The sequence below is a fragment of the Triturus cristatus genome, chromosome 5_2 (genome assembly GCF_964204655.1).
Source record: "Triturus cristatus chromosome 5_2, aTriCri1.1, whole genome shotgun sequence".
In the NCBI taxonomy this organism is placed as follows: Eukaryota; Metazoa; Chordata; class Amphibia; order Caudata; family Salamandridae; genus Triturus; species Triturus cristatus.
The window spans coordinates 1,132,739,070-1,132,755,049 of record NC_140588.1 but is presented as its reverse complement, the minus strand read 5'-3'; the positions used below and the strand labels follow the sequence as shown (position 1 = coordinate 1,132,755,049).

Genomic DNA, 15,980 nt, shown 5'->3' with positions numbered 1-15,980 from the left:
CATGCAGCGATAGGCGGAGGATGGGGACGTTTCCAGCAGGAGGCAATGGTCTGGCGCGCTGCTCCCAGTAAATGAAGGATGAGATGCCAGTGGGCCGAGGTCATGGCCTGTAGCGTACCGGGTCGAATGCCTAGAAGCACAAGGGATGGGGCGGAAGGGACTGGAAAACCCACAATGTCCTTAATATGGCTAAGTACCTCCTTCCAAAACACAGTGAGTTCCGAGCAAGACCACCAGATATGTAAAAAATCCTGCCTAGCAGCCTGACAACTCCAACAAAGTGGGGAGGAGTTTCGGAACATCTGGTGGAGGCGAGCAGGAGTATAGTACCATCTTGTCATTAATTTATAGGTAAATTCACGCTGCGGGATACTATGATACGCCTTTGGAATGTCCTTCCATAAGCGGTTCCAGTCTTCCGGGGAGGCATCAGTGACTAAATCAGCAGTCCAGCGAGTCTGATAGCCATGTCTCGGTAGATGCCCAGAATGCTGAATAATCGAGTAGGTCTTAGAGATGAGGCCTTTAGATCCGTCAAATCGATGGACCATGGTTTCAAAGGGGGTAAGACGCCGAGTAACTTCCCGGGAATACTCGGGGGCAGAGAGCCAATGACATACTTGGTAGTACTGTAGACGCTCCTTGTCCGATAGGCGAAAAAACTGCTTGCACTGATCAAAAGAGCGAAGAGCAGAGCCTTGAAAGAAGTCCTGGAGAACCCTGCAACCCTCTATATTCCAGGCTTCGTAGGACCGGGGCTTGAGCGCAGGGGGAAATGCTGGATTGCGTGTAAACGGTGTTTCAGGAGAGGGGAAAGTCGTAAGACCACGAGAGAGCGCCAATCCATCCCTCACCTCCAGGACCGTTCTCGTCGGTGTCGCCAGATATGAACTTCATGGGCGTGCAGAACGTGGGAGCCAAGCGAGATCCCAGAGTGGTCTACAAGCGACCGCCTGATCCATATGGAACCAGAATTTTTCACTTTCAGGGACAATCCATTCAGAAATAAAGCGGAGGTGGCAAGCCCAGTAATATTCCATCAGATTGGAACAGGCCAGTCCCTCCCTCGATCTGGGAAGCAGGAGTATCTTGTGGGAAAAGCAGGGGTGCGATTTCCCCCAGATGAATTTAGTAAATTCACGCTGCAAGGCCTGAATATCCATGTGCTGGATGGAGGTGGGGAGAGACTGAAACAAATAGAGAATTTTAGGGAGAAGGGACATCTTAACTGCGTGAAGGCGGTCCAACCATGCCAAGGGAAGTTCCTCCCACCATCACATCTCTTCGCGAACTGAGTTGCAAAAGCTAGGCCAATTCGAGGAGGTCCAGGACGAGAGTGTACGGGTTAAGTCCAGGCCCAGGTATCGTATGGACTCATCAGTCCACTGCACAGAGAGAAGGTCCTCTAGGCATTGGACCTCCGATGCTGGAGGCGTAAGATTGAGGGCATGAGATTTCTCCAAGTTAATACGGTAGCCCAAAGCCGTTTCAAAAGAGACCAAGAGGTAAGCCACCGCAGGCAAGGAGGACGGCGGAGAGGATGAAGATAGCAACAGGTTGTCAGCAAAGAGGGAGGCTTTGTGTTCAATACCTCCCATACGGATGCCCTGGATATCATGGTGACAACGGAATGCGACGGCCAGGGGTTCGACAACAAATGCAAAAAGAAGGGTCGAAAGCAGGCATCCCTGCCGTGTGCCCCGGTGAATAGAAATAGGGGCAGTGGTAGAGCCATTAAAACATATACGGGTGGTGGGTTTAGCATAGGGGGCCATCAGTTTGGATATAAAGCCCGGTCCAAAGCCGATCTTCAGAAGAACCGCCCGTAAGAAGCCCCAGTCCATGCGGTCGAACGCCTTCTCGGTGTCAAGGGAGACCAAGCAGGCGGGAATGGCTCTAATGCGCGCTTTTTCCACTAGATGGGCAATACGCCGGATGTTATCAGCTCCCTGACGGTGCCGAATAAAGCCCACCTGATCGGGGTCTATAAGTCCCGGTAGATGGAGTTCCAGCCTAGGATTTTTGTGAAAAGTTTAGCATCAGTGTTTAACAGAGCAATGGGGCGGAAGGAGGCCGCCAAAGTCGGGTCTTTCCCAGTCTTAGGGACCAGGACAATCTCAGCCTCGTTTATCGTAGGCCCGTAGTATCCGTAAAACTAGTAAAGAGATGAAGCAGATGTTCCCGTAGCTGAGGGTAAAAAACCCGATAAAAGGAAAGCGGAAGGCGGTCAGGCCCCGGCGTCTTGCCCATTGGGAGTTGCTTCAAGGCCTTAGCAAGCTCATCCTGAGTGATAGGTTCATCGAGCAACCACTTGAAATAAGGGTCAATCGGGTATCAGGGGCAGGCATCAAGAAACTTCTCAATCGTCTCCGGGGAGCAGGGAGCCTGAGCTTAAAGTTCCTTGTAGAAGGCCATAAGGGTATTGCCCTTGTCTCTCTCTGAGGTGGCCCAAGAGCCATCAGGACCTCTGAGCCTGTGAATGTGAGAGCGAGCAGTCTGGGCTCTTAAGTGACGGGCCAAGCACGCCCCGACCTTGTCGTCCCCGATGTAGAATTTCTGTTTAAGGTTGATGAGTAGCCGCTCAGCCTTGTTAGTGCGATGCAGGCGGAGGTGGCCACGTAGGGCAGTTAGACGATGTTCATTAGCAAGGGATGGAGATGCATGGTCCATGCGTTCCAGATCTTTAATATCGCGGGAAAGGGTGTCCTCAACCAAACGGGCCTCGCGGATCCGGGCAATGGATATAGAGGTGATGACCCCACGAATAGTAGCCTTGAAGGCATCCCATCTAACATCCCCAGGCTTATCATCAAGGTATTAGTTGCAAAGAAAAATGTGATCTCTGTGCGGATATCTGCCACGTCAACCGGGTCACGGAGGGCTTGAAGATGCATGCGCCATCGCGGCAGGGGATCGTTGCGAAGTGCGGGGAGTTGGAGCGTAATCAAAACATGTGCATGATCAGAGATAGAAATGTCGGAGATGTCCGCCGTGCAGTAATCCCCCACCAGGGGGAGAGAAAGAAAAAAATTATCAATTCGCGAATGTGGCCAGGCTTTTTGCAAACATGGCAATATGGTTTCTTTTCAGGAGAGGAAGGAGTTTGGGACCCACCCCCAGGAGAGGACTTTTGGGGCCCTGTAGGGGAATTATCTTTAGATTTATCCCCACCTTTCTCTTGGGACTTGGTAGAATCTTTCTTCTAGTCACCACCCTGATTCTTAGGTCTTACCCTGGTTCTGACCCATTTGTCTGCCTTCTTTCCCAATTCTTGGGGAGAGGTCAGATCAAAGTCTACCAGGTACTGGTGTAAAAGCTGGTTTTGACAATTATTAAGGGTCTGCTCCCTCATAATCAAATTGTACAATCCTACAAAGTCATGCACCTTGCTGCCACGTATTCAACCTTCCAGAGCCCTAGTAGCACAATCTACAAAGTCAACCCAGACTTGAGTCTGAGCCTTTTGGGTATCTCTGAACTTCTTCCTATACTGTTTAGTGGTTAGGCCAAACCCATCAATCAGAGCACTCTTTAAGACTTTGTAATTGTCAGCATCCTCTTCTCTAACAGTAAGGGGCTTATCTCTAACTTTGTCTGCAAAGGAGAGCCACAAGATTGCTGCCCACTGACCTTGAGGGACCTTCTGTACTTTACAGGCCCTTTCCAGTGCAGTAATCCATTTGTGGATGTCATCCCCACTCTGGTAGGGAGGGACAATATTGTTTAGGTTTCTATGGTCATGAGACCTCTCCCTAACAATAGGGATGTTGCTGCTACCATGGGACTCTAGTCCCATCTTTTGCCTAGCTCTGTTGAGCTCTACGTACTCCCTTTCTAGTGCTATCTGCTCTCTCTTGATTTTAAGCTGAGCTTGCTCATACTGGAGCAGTCTCACCCTCCTCTCCTCAGATGTTTCATTCCTATGAGAGGAGACAGAGGTCTCTATGGAGGTGTCAAAATGGTTAGACTCCTGAGCAGGAGATCGGGACCTTCTAGGCACACTCCCAACTCTGCCTGGTGGAGTAAAGAGAGGGCCATCATGGCCATCTTCATTATCTTCAGGAGGAGTTGCATTTTCCAGGTCAGGATCATTTTCATCCTCCTGGCCAGCTCCAGAGGTCAGGTCAGGGGTGTCTGAACCCCTAGGCCCTTCCTCATCAGCTGCCCCACCCACTCTGCCTACCCCTTCAGACCCTGTAGGTCTTCTGAGATCATCCAACAGAAGTACCTCTATGAGGCGTTGGGTGTTTTCACTTTTACCCGTCTTCATTCTCCTAGTTCTGCATAAAGCTCTCAATTCCAAGAATAGGAGGTTATCATACTTGGAGGGAAGAAGCCCACTGACTTCTGGCAGGGACCCACTGGTTCCTGGCTTTGAAGACATTACTAGTGAGGTGTGATGTATGCACTACCTACTCTAGTGTGGCCTACTAAACTCTCTTGAGTTGTAGAAAGAGAGTGCTAAGCTCTTGACACACAACTCTAAGTTCAGTAGAACTTGCTGTATTCTAAGCTTGTATTATATGTATCTTAGGTACCTTAAGTGGTTTTCAGTTTGTCACTCAATTGAGATTATCTGGTAAAACAATAGCAAGCTGGAATCCCACACACTGCACACCAATGTGAGAAGTTAGCCTAGTATATGGTGTGCACTAGTTATAGTGGGCACCTTGTACCAGTCCAAACAACCCCTTATGATGATAGGTTAAAAACAACCTTTATTGAAAGCTATCCTAGTGGTAGTCATGGAGAGCAGCATGCAGGCTAAGTCTTGAAGGAATGTAAAGCAGCTTATTTTACCAGTCTATAATCTCTTGAGTGGGTAAATGAAAGGGGACCACACCAGGTATATATATAAAATATATGTGTTTATTACTATACACACCCCACTAGTCTCTTTATGAGGCTAGAGGCAAAAGCACATAAGTTACACTTCAAGTAGAAAGTAACGTAGCACAAATACACGTTAGGCCGTAGGGGCGGACCAAACCATATACTAAAAAAGTGGTATAAGAACCATGACTTAACTAGACACAAGGCCTAGAGCCTGTAGAATAGCTGGGACTCCAAGGAACCACCCAAGGTAGTGACACAGGGGGCCCACAGGGGCCGAGTGCAGTGTGAGAACACAGCCATGAGCTCCCATTAGCTTCTATTGGGAAAGTCGCGGTTAGATTTTTAGAGTTAAAGGACACTTAGAAGTGGACTAGGACCAAACCCTCTTGGAGTTAGACAATTCTAGGGTCAACACCCACAGGAGCACCCGAGTACTCGAGTTACCTCACCCAGGGTGCATAGGTGACAAATGGTGTTGGGTCGCATCGTCGTTTTCAGTGGAAGCTGGCGAAGAAGTGCTGCTGCCGGGAAGTTGCAGCGTGTCCTAAGAGATCCAAGACTGGATCAGAGATGTGAAGAACCTGAAAGCAGAGGGAACAGAGTCTGGGTCACTTGCCAGTGACCAGGGGCACGATAGACGAATGCCCACCGATGTCGGGTATTTCAGGTGAAAGAGGTGAAGCTTGACTCTTCAGCCACGAGGACCAGGAGGTGTCAAGGATGACCAGGAGCTGGATTTGAGCTGTCCCACAAAGGATGTCAAGTGCTGCAGCATCGGTGCTTGATTGGACACAACAAGCCTTGGCAACAGCAACCTCCGTAGAAATCAGAAAGATGCTTCGGTGCGGACCATCAAGGTCCGAGGGACTCCACCAGCAAGGAAGAGTGAGGGTACATCTGGAGCAACCAGGGAAGCCCAAGGAAAGTCAAAGTTACCTTCACAGGGACTCACCAGTCGACGGACCAGGGATCGCAAAGGGACCTCAAGAGGAATCACAAAATGGTGGCCCAAGAATCACTCAGAGTGGGTTGGCTGACAATCTTTGGTGAATTCTCTGCTCGGGGTCTGGGCTACAGGTAACCCAATGCACAGCCTCAGGGGACGTCGAGAAGCTGATGCACTTGAAAATGTGCATGGTGTCCAGGGGTTCCGGTTCCACGGTACCCACGAGGGTTACGGGTCTCAGCTTTGCTTGAGACTCGGTTTGGCCTCTGGGAAGTCTGGAAATCCACCTCTGGTGTTGCAAAGTCTTCGGCGTGCGGCGGGAGCTTCAGAGATGCAGACTGGACAGATGCGTCTTTGGTGCTTGCCAAGCAGGGGAGTAAATCCTTTACTCCAAGGGAGATTCTTCAGTCATCTGGCGTTGAACAGATCGTCGAAGTTCCAGGATTCAGTTTCAGAGTTTCATCCAGGGATATCTAAAGTCCTGTTACCAGGGGTTCCTATCTTATACCCAAGGAAGGGGTTGGACTAGCTCAGGGAACCCACCTATGGGAGGAGTTTGGAAAGAGGGATGGCTACACCCATTTCCTTTGTCCAGTTTTGCACCAGAGCAGGGGCTGGTAGCCCCTGCAACCGGTTTGAGCTGGACTATGCACAGTGACACCAAGTGTGCCCCCAGTGCAGGACTTCAAAGTACTCTCAGAGTGTTCCCACCCAGCCCCAATACACTAAAGCCTGTCTGGGAGGTGGTGACACCTCCCTGTGACAGGAAACCTATTGTCCAGGCCTCCCCTGCCGGAATTTCAGTCAGCAGCAGCAGGCCAGACTCGTGTCTGTGGCTGCAGCATACATTTTGTGATACGTGGGCTCTGTTAAGCTGGTACCGGGTATACCGGTGCTGTCATGTCTCTCACTCTAGAAGGGTGGGATCAAACTCCCGCACCAGTTACTGGTGTGGGGGTATGATTCCAAGGTGTTTGACACCAAACACGACATGTTTCCGTGCAGCCAGTCCAAATTTAGCATTTACCGTTTGGTTATAATGCACTTTAGAGTATATGGTCAGGCTGCATCACAGACAACCCTGGAGAAGAGATTCCGAAGGCTGTAGAGGTGCTCTGCTCATGCATGGGCACCGTCTCACACAAAACCAAGCACTCTACCTTCAGGGTTGATAAGGCCTGCCATAGGGGTGACTGATAGGTTTATATGTGCAGTGATAGGAGAGATATAGTGAACCTATATCTCAGTAAGGGGTGAATGCACCAACTTATCCAGGCTACAGTAGCAGACCTGTGGTGTCATTTTGGAGGGCTTCCCAGGGGTGTCATAATGCATGTTTCAGCCCCTGGTAGGCATCTGGGGTACCTGTGCCCTTGGTACATAGTATACCATATACTAGGGGCTTACAAGGGCACCTCAGATCCAATCTGTTGTGTACCTAAGGTACTAGAAATCAGTTTATAAGAGAAAGCGGATAGGCTGGGGACCTGGATAGCAGGAAAAAAGTGGAGGCAACCATGTAGTTAGATTCTTCCTAAAAATAAGATATACAGATGTTAAATGTGGGAGCACATGTAAGTTCTTGGATAAGAACATTTCCACCCTAGACCGGGATCCTTCAAAGTGAGAAGTGTTTCTTGAGAAGTATGGCTTTAAATTTTCATCTGAAGTAGAAATACTGCATATTGTCCAGAGGACAAGAGATCTATGCCCCAAGGGCGCTCCCACTGAATGACTGATGCAGGGTTTCAATGCTCTTGAATGACGGAGAAGGTGGAGACCACCAGAGTTTGCTAATTTGTAACCGATAGTTTGGAGTTGGAGTAAAGAGCTTTGTAGCATAAAGAAACCAATTTATTGATACAACTTGCATCAGTGGAAAGCCATTGTAGTGTGATCAAAAGTGCTGAGATATCACCAGATTCTATCATGCCTCTTACCAGCCTTGCTGCTGTCACTTAAAAGAGGCCTAGAGGTGTCTGAGGAATTGTAATGAAGAGGAAATTTCCTTTGTTCAATTTTGTTAGAACAAGGCATTGTTCCGCTTGTGAAAAGTCATCTTCTAGGGTTGAAAGATTTGCTTCTGCAGGAGAATCTTAGTTGGTATTGAGTTGCTTTAGCCAGAGAGTTAATGTGATCATGTACGTTTACTTTCCTGTGCAGGTAGAAACAAGGAGACTTGTCTCATTCCACTTGGGGAAGCTGCAGTTCAGCACAGTGATTGACTTGAGCCATGGTTGTACAGGGGTGCAGTAATTGGGAGGAGGCAGCCATTTGAGTGAAGCCTTTAGGGTGAGTGGTGGCTAATTTGTAGGATGGTGGAGAACTAGGTTTCTTCTGGTTCATAATGACATCCCCACTGTAAACCAAAGCCACCAGGGAGAAGATGTTACCAATGGAGGGGAAATATTCAACAAGGAAGTCATTAAGCTGTTGCATGAAGGTTGGGATGTTCCCCAGAGGATGGTAGATGATGCTGATCTTGGTGGAGTTGAGTCATTAGTTTTTATTTTGAGGAAGAGGCATTGAAAGGTTGTGAAGTGATTATTTTTAGTAGCCTTCAGCATGTAAGAGCCTTGTGGAAGACAGACATCCACCTCCAATTGTCTCAGTAAATTCCAGGTAGATGATTCCATATTTTGGAGAAAAAATAAGATTTGCCACTGACTGCAAGAATTCCTTGAGCTATGTTTCTGTAAGGATTATTATGCCATCGGAACGTTGGGAGCTCCATAGAAGACGATGGAGTGCTCCGGGCTGCTACTTGCTGGTAGAAGCACGAGCTCCAACATTTCAATGGCTGTTCACAGATTTCAATCCCCTGAGGCTCCATGTGGCTTTTGTTTTGTTATGTTATGTTAAAAGAAGTTGCATAGAGCACGTACACCATACGGTTTCTTGGCGCTTATAGAAAATAGGTGATCAGATGCTCATAAGATCACTTATTCATAGGCTTGAGAGAACAGCCAGGTTTTTAATTGTATCCTAAAATAAGAGTAGCATGAAAAAGATCTAATATTGGAAGGGAGTGTGTTACAAAAGTAAGGGGGAAAATACTGCAAAACAAGATCCGCCAGTTCTTTTCCGCTTGAAGGTGGGAATGGCTAACAGGGACTGGTAGGAGGACCTAAGGGCCGGGGCAGGGACATACCTCTGGATGAGATTGGAAATAAATTCAGGGCATGTGCCATGGAGTGATTTAAATATCAGGCATCTAACCTTAAATGCACCGCATTGGGTTACTGGAACCCAGTGTAGTTTCTTCATAACAGGAGTGACGTGGTGCCATCTTGGCTGGTGATAAATAAGTCTATCTGTCTGTTTATGCACTAGTTGCAGTCTTCTCATAAAGTACCCTGGAAGGCCAAAGTGAGGGGAGTTGGCGTAATCGACGTTTGAGATTACCACTTCCGTTGTGAGGAATCTACTGATTTTCCTGATCTTACGGAGTTGGAAAAGGCAGGTAAACACGACTGTTCCAATCTGTGTTTTCATCGAGAGGTCCCTATTGATTGTGATACTGAGGCTCTTGGCTGAAGCAGAAGGAAGTGGGGGCACTCCCAACTCTGCTGGCCAAAAATTCGAGGTCTATGGGTTTCGAGAGCCACCAGTTAGGATCAGCACTGTTTTATTAGGATTTAATTTTAAATGGTTGTTATTCATCCAATTGCGGATGTATAACATAGTGGTCTGAATATGCAGGATAGAGGTGGGGGTATTGTCAGTGGTGAAAATCAGTTACAGGTCATCTGTATAGTTGAAGATTGGCACCTTGCCTTCACCCAAGGACTGAATAAGGGGCAGGAGATACAAATTAAACAGGTGTGTAGATAGGAAGGAGCCTTGCGGTACCCCACTAGTTAATTTAACTCTTGGGGCCGTGTATTGGGAAAGATGGGCAGATTGAGAACGATTGTCTAAGAAGGATTTCAGCCATTGAAGGGCGGCTCCCTTAACCCCTGCGTCCCTGACATGGTCCAGTAAAATGTTATGGTCGACCGTTTCAATGGCCGCCGAGAGGTCGAGGAGCACTAATGCCTGGGTGGTGTCTTTATCAGTTTTATTTAGAAAATGCTGCCCTCTACTGGCAGAATGCTCTAATAGCCTTATAGCCCTCCGTAGCTGGGCTAGACATGCCATTAAAGTCCTTCTTCCTTGTTAAAAGCCCTCACCTTTGTCTCAGGCCTTTAACACTAGAGCGGGCATTTAATAGTCGGTATAGCCTGCTACAGAGGGCTACAAGGCAATATTAGAACATTGGAAGGTTGAGAGCTCCATATAAGACTATGGAGCAGCTCTGGGACTATAATGGCTGGTAGAAGCCCAGAGCTCCAACAGTGCAATGTTTGTCTTTCTGTTTTTCCGGTTTAATTGACAACGTTCCACCCACTAAGGGTAATGGGATTTCATACGGAAAAGCCACAATGTTCTCTAGAGAGGAAATGCTGTCAAAGGCGTTTCAGAAATCTATGGAGAGGGATTACATTTCTTTTAGGAGGTAATTACATTTTGCTGGTAGTTGATAATACAGGATGTGCAAGGTAGTTTGAGCAGTAGGGTTTCCTTGCTCCTGCTGGCAGTTACTTTCAGGGAGTAGAATACTGAGTGACTCAGCTTCATGTTACATTGTATTAAAGGTGATTGGAATACACATTTGTAGGTGATAGTTGGGATGTGTTGCAGCTGGGTCAACAGTGTTAATACTGAGACTATGGGCCCGATTCACAGAATTAACTTAAGACAAAATCCTAAACTTACTACTTTTGGTATTCACGAAATGCACTTACTACTTTTGGTATTCACAGAATGCACTTACTACTTTTGGTATTCACAGAATGGATTTACGACTACTAACTTTACGTCCGCACTCGGGCCGGAAATTCTGGCCCAGAGGCGGAGCTTCCGCCCAGAGGTGGGGATTCCGGCCAGTGGCGGAGATTTAGCCATGGCCAAAATCTCCACCTCTGGGCCGGAAGCTCCGCCTCCGGCCCGGAAGCCCCGCCTCCGGGCCGGAAGCTCCGCCTCCGGGCCGGAAGCTCCGCCTCTGGGCCGGAATTTCCGGCCCGAGTGCGGACGTAAAGTTAGTAGTCGTAAATCCATTCTGTGAATACCAAAAGTAGTAAGTGCATTCTGTGAATACCAAAAGCAGTAAGTGCATTCTGTGAATACCAAAATGGTAGTAAGTTTAGGATTTTGTCTTAAGTTAGTTCTGAGAATCGGGCCCCCGGTTTTTCCTTGTGGAGAAATGTGTTGGGTAAGAGGTCGATAGGAGTTGGAATGATTTTCTGTGTCGGTTACATGTTAGCTGCATGCAACAGGGATATCATTCGACATTTAAACTGGGTTGAAGAGACTAAATTACCCTTGGTTTGTTAGGACGTGAGACACCATTGTTAGGTTATGGGTTCCAAATACGACATCTGGTCTGAGCCACCTAAATTAATATTAGGAGAGTGGAGAATATGGCCACAGGTTTGGATTGGGTTTTGTGTGGGTGTAGCCTCGGATTGTGAGTTGGCTTGACCCTGTAATGGAGTCCAGGGATAGAAGATGCTCATTGCTGAGTCTGTTATTGGAGCCTTGCGACACATGAGGCTGGTGCTTGTTTCTGGTCGCTGTTTTTTCCTAATATTAAGAAACATATGGTACTGACAGTAAAGTAAGTTCAGTGTAATGTGTGATGAACATAATATGATTTTCTCATTATTGATTGAGCTGGGCATTTCAGCTTTGAGTATGAATGGCGCAACAATGGTGAGCTTCTTGCCATAGTAAATTTCGGATTGATAGGACACCTTTCAGGAGTTTGAGAAAAGTAAACCATTGACAGGAGTCAAATGTAAAGATTGGGAGATCGTGTTTTAATTTTCCATTCTGGGAACAGAAGTAAATTCCATAAATGAGAGTTTCCTAAATTTCCAATAAGGTTTTATTGTTTGTGGTCCTTTGCAGCATCCCTAGTCAAGTCGGGAGGGTATGTGATGATGAAAGAGCGAGAGACCTCGCTCTTTAGGAGTTTAGAAGCAGAATGCATGTTTGATATAGCAGCCATGATGACAATGATAAAACATGTGCAGTCAGGTGTGGTGTAACTTATTTATTATATCTGGATCTTACTTAGTTTTTGGTTCATTGCAAAACTGGTCTTTGCATTAAGTACTGTTTTGTATTCATCTCTGGCCTACAAAGGACAATGTAACACTTAGGAATAAAAATGCAACCTAAGAGTCCTCCAGTAGAAGACAAGATGGCAAAGATCTCCACGGCCACCATGTACTTCCCCTGTGTGCTCAGGTACGCCGGGATGAATGAGATCCAGACGGCCAGAAACATAAGCATACTGAAGGTGAGGAGGTTGGCCTCATTAAAGCTCTGAGGCAACTTACGGGCATAAAATGCAACCACAAAGCTGACAGTGGCCAACAAGCCTAGATATCCCAACATCAGATAGAAGAAGAGAACGGATCCCTCGTCGCACTGGATGACGGTGGTGTCCTCCATCTGTATCTTCACTGGGAACGGAGGATTGAGAAGAAGCCAGATTGTACAAATCAGGACGGGAGGAAATGAACACAGAAGGATCACACCATAGGGAACTCTGGTCCCCAGCCACTTAGAAGAGCGGCTGGTGGGATCACGGACATTGAACGCTATAATCACAGTGATGGTCTTTGCCAGAACAGTCGAGATACTGATGGCAAATATAATACCAAAAGAGTTTTGGCGGATCATGCAGGTAACTCTCATGGGGTGACCTATGAAAGCAAAGGAGGAGAGGAAGCCGAGCATGAGAGCAATGAGCAGAACATAGCTGAGTTCTCTGTTGTTCGCTTTGATGATTGGTGTATCTTGGTACCTTTTGAATATGCATAAAACAAAGAGAGAGATTAGAAAAAGGAGGCTCGTCAGGCCCGATAGTGTGATCCCCAAAGGCTCTTCTAAGGAGAGGAACTGGAGAGTTCGTAAATCACATTGTGTCTGTCCTTCATTGGGCCATTGGTCTTCAGGACAAGGCCAGCAGTCCGCAGAATCTAAAAGAGAAGAATGTTCAGTTACTGACGGCAATCAATCGATACTGTCCATGGGAAACATAAATGTTATAGTAACTGTACTTCATCCTCTCTCACCTACAAAATAACTTGGTGATAAATGCAGATATCTGGATAAGTACAATTAAAAATGGAGGCGAGCACTGTCCACAATTCTTTGTTCAAATCCTCTCTTCTAAGCTGAGTTCAGCTTTCAAACATTTCCTGAAACACCAGTGGTTGAGCTCAGTTCTTATGTGTGGGTTAAGGGTATTCCAGTGTTGGGGTCTTTGCATACCCAGGAACATTCCTCAGTTCATTGGGCCCCGTGAGTTGACAGTTTCTGTCTGTATCGGGGTCCCAAGAAGGCCGCATGGAGAGTAAACAAAACCATTAATTTAATGTTAGTGCATTTAGTTGGCCCCCTGCATATGCTTAGTGGGGGCCTGATATGATCTTGCTTACGAATGCTAAAGCATACTCTAGCTGCTCCGGAGTGATGACTTTGTAGCTTAGAGGTTCATTAATTTGGGAGACTAGAGACGATAATCCTACAGTGGTCAAGAGGTGGCCTGATGAGGGATATTGTTAGCTCAACATGCGCAGAAGAGTGACTATTCCCTGCAGAACGGAGAGCTACATGTTCATGCCCTATACCACCAACCTGACTTGGAGTCATCAATGAGCTCAGTGTCAACACTAACCCCTACCATCTTTTGTTATCTTGAGGTGGATGGTGAGGTACTAAGGCCTTGAGGATCAGTCAAAGGATGGTGGATCCAAAGACTAAAATCTTGGTACTTGACACTGATCATGTACATGAAAATCACCTTCATTGAGTGGAGTGCTTGTTGCAAATAAAAGAGATGTTGATTTGATTTTAAGGAATTTTTTCCTGTTGGAAGCGGATTTTTGTGTTGTTGACATACACTTGCAAGATCACCTTTTACTGTTTAAGGAGGTATGCCAAGGGGACAAAGTAAATATTGAACAGAAGGCACAAGAGAGAAGATCCTTGAGGGATTCAGCACAATGCTGGGTGTGGAGAATTATTAAATAATCCTATACTGATTTTCTGGCTTCAGTTGGCGAGTAATGATTGGAATCCCTTCTGTATGGGGCCGGATATTACTGCCTAAGGTTTGAGCCTTTGTATTAGAGTTGAATGTTCAACAATGTGAGAGGAATTTGTAAGGTCAGAGTCTACGTGGTCCAAGGGTACAATGTCCTCTTTAATCATGCTGGCCAGTAAGCTAGAGTTGTTTCCACGGGACAGGTGGGCTCCCTACCAGTGGTGTCTCAGATGAGAAAACCAATTCACTTTCCCTGTTTAACACAGGAATGGAGAGGAGAATATTGTGCTGGATAACTTTCCGTGGAGTATCCAAGAACTAATGTGGAGACAGAGTGGTTGAGGAAGAGCTGTAGTCCAATGGATGACACACTTAATTCTATTTCTTTTATTTAATTTCAGCCAGGCAATTTTCTTTCCTGATCTGCCCCCTGGGCTGTTGGTGGGGCTCCTGATGTAGCCGTTGTCAGGCCCTCCCCACTGCATTTCTGGGGTTGCTGTGCTTGAGGTAAGAGGGAGAGGCTCTCAATATCCTCAACCTTCCCTTTCTCCATGTTTCTGTTTCCTGAAGCTGAGAAGTTGTGGACCTCACTGGGTACATGAGGTTCTTCAAGGTTCAGTGTTGGGATTTTCTTCTCAGATACTCATTGCCAGTGATTGTTGAGGAGTGGCCAGACCTCGCACTACGGTCTGTTGGAATCATCTTTATGACTGCTCACCTCTGGTCCTCCATTTGGACTTTGGATTTCACACTGTTTCCAGATTGAGAAGAAATATAACCATTTGATAGACTGTTCACGTTTTTCGGTTGCACGCGTTTAAGAGTACACTTTAGGTCTCCTGGTTAATGACATTACTGCCTGGTGATTCTCAAAGAAAGCACATCAAAGGCTGTATATAACTTGGTTAGCAAAGCTCGGCCATGCTTTTTCTATTATTTTGCAGTGAAAGATGGTGGAATTGCTCCATGGGTCAGCAATTCAGATCTGTGTGGCCTGAGGCTTGTAGTTGTGAATCTGTGAGTCCCCGTCTTTCACCCTTGTGGGGCAGTGGAAAGAGTAGCATCGAGGTGCGTAGTGACTGACTTGTTTTCAGTAAAACATGTTCCATGGCCCAGATAAGAGGAACCACTTTAAATTTTGGAAATCCTTAAAACCTGGATCCTTGGAGATTATCACAATCTATAATTCTGTCTCTATCTCAGTTTGTTTGTGCTCTTCTTGTCTTCTTTCTTTCTAGGGGCTTCTGCGAGTTCTGATATTAATTCTGGGGATCACTGCTGCACCTCACAAATCAGCATTCATCATCATCATTGTGGAGTGCTAAATAAACATAGTAATCATTAAGAAAGATGCACTTTGAATGCCAGAAATGTGCAAGATCTTTATGTATTTTTGGAACCTTCACCTTAACTATTGCTGCCATGGCTTACATTTCTACCACTTCAAATGTGCCTGCTTTTGTCTGGTCTTGGAAAGTAATGTCAGGCTTGGCTACTATGTCAATATGGTGTCCACGTGATTTGTCAGTGGTTCAGTTGAGGTTTGCTCTTTTGTCTTCTTGTCCCTGGACATGAGGTTGAGCGCCCCTTACAGTCTTCAGCTGTTTTTTCACCTGCCTTGTTTCAGTCCTCACTCACCTTGCATGTTCTCATGTTCTCCTGTCTCCCTACAGTACTTTTGTGGAGCTGATATAAGTTATTTGCTGGATGCCCTTCTCTTCCTTGTCTTTCTGTTATGTTGGACGCTCTTATTGTGGTGTTGGGTGTTTCTTATTAGTTGAATAGGCTGTTGTCACTCTAGTCCTGTACCTCCCAATTAGGCTTTAGAGTTAGAGTGAGTTTTGGAGTTAGATGGGATTATTTTCAATTTAGCATTGTCTCCACTTTGCCTTATTCTAATTGTACTCTACCTTACTCTTACTGGCTGATGCCTTTTGTCTCAGCGTTTTGCCTTTTTTGTCTCTGTTTCTTGCCTTTTTTTGTCTCTGCTTCTGCATTAGTCTCACTGTACTCTGTCTCATTGTTCCGCGTTCTGCCTGTTTTTTGTCACTGTTTTTGCCTTTGTCTCTGCTTTTGCTTTATTTTCACTACTCTCCC

At 46.5% G+C, this 15,980-nt stretch overlaps 1 protein-coding gene across 1 annotated transcript in view; it reads right to left on the bottom strand.

The window, feature by feature from the left end:
• Nucleotides 1–11,881: 11,881 nt before the first annotated feature.
• The window catches only part of LOC146829900 (vomeronasal type-2 receptor 26-like), a 169,983-nt gene continuing 165,884 nt past the window's right edge, over nucleotides 11,882–15,980 (bottom strand). The window contains exon 4 of the mRNA XM_085606745.1: nucleotides 11,882–12,813. Within this exon, the coding sequence (XP_085462871.1) occupies nucleotides 11,912–12,813 (902 nt within the window). The 3' untranslated portion in view covers nucleotides 11,882–11,911. The remainder of the gene's footprint in view (nucleotides 12,814–15,980) is intronic.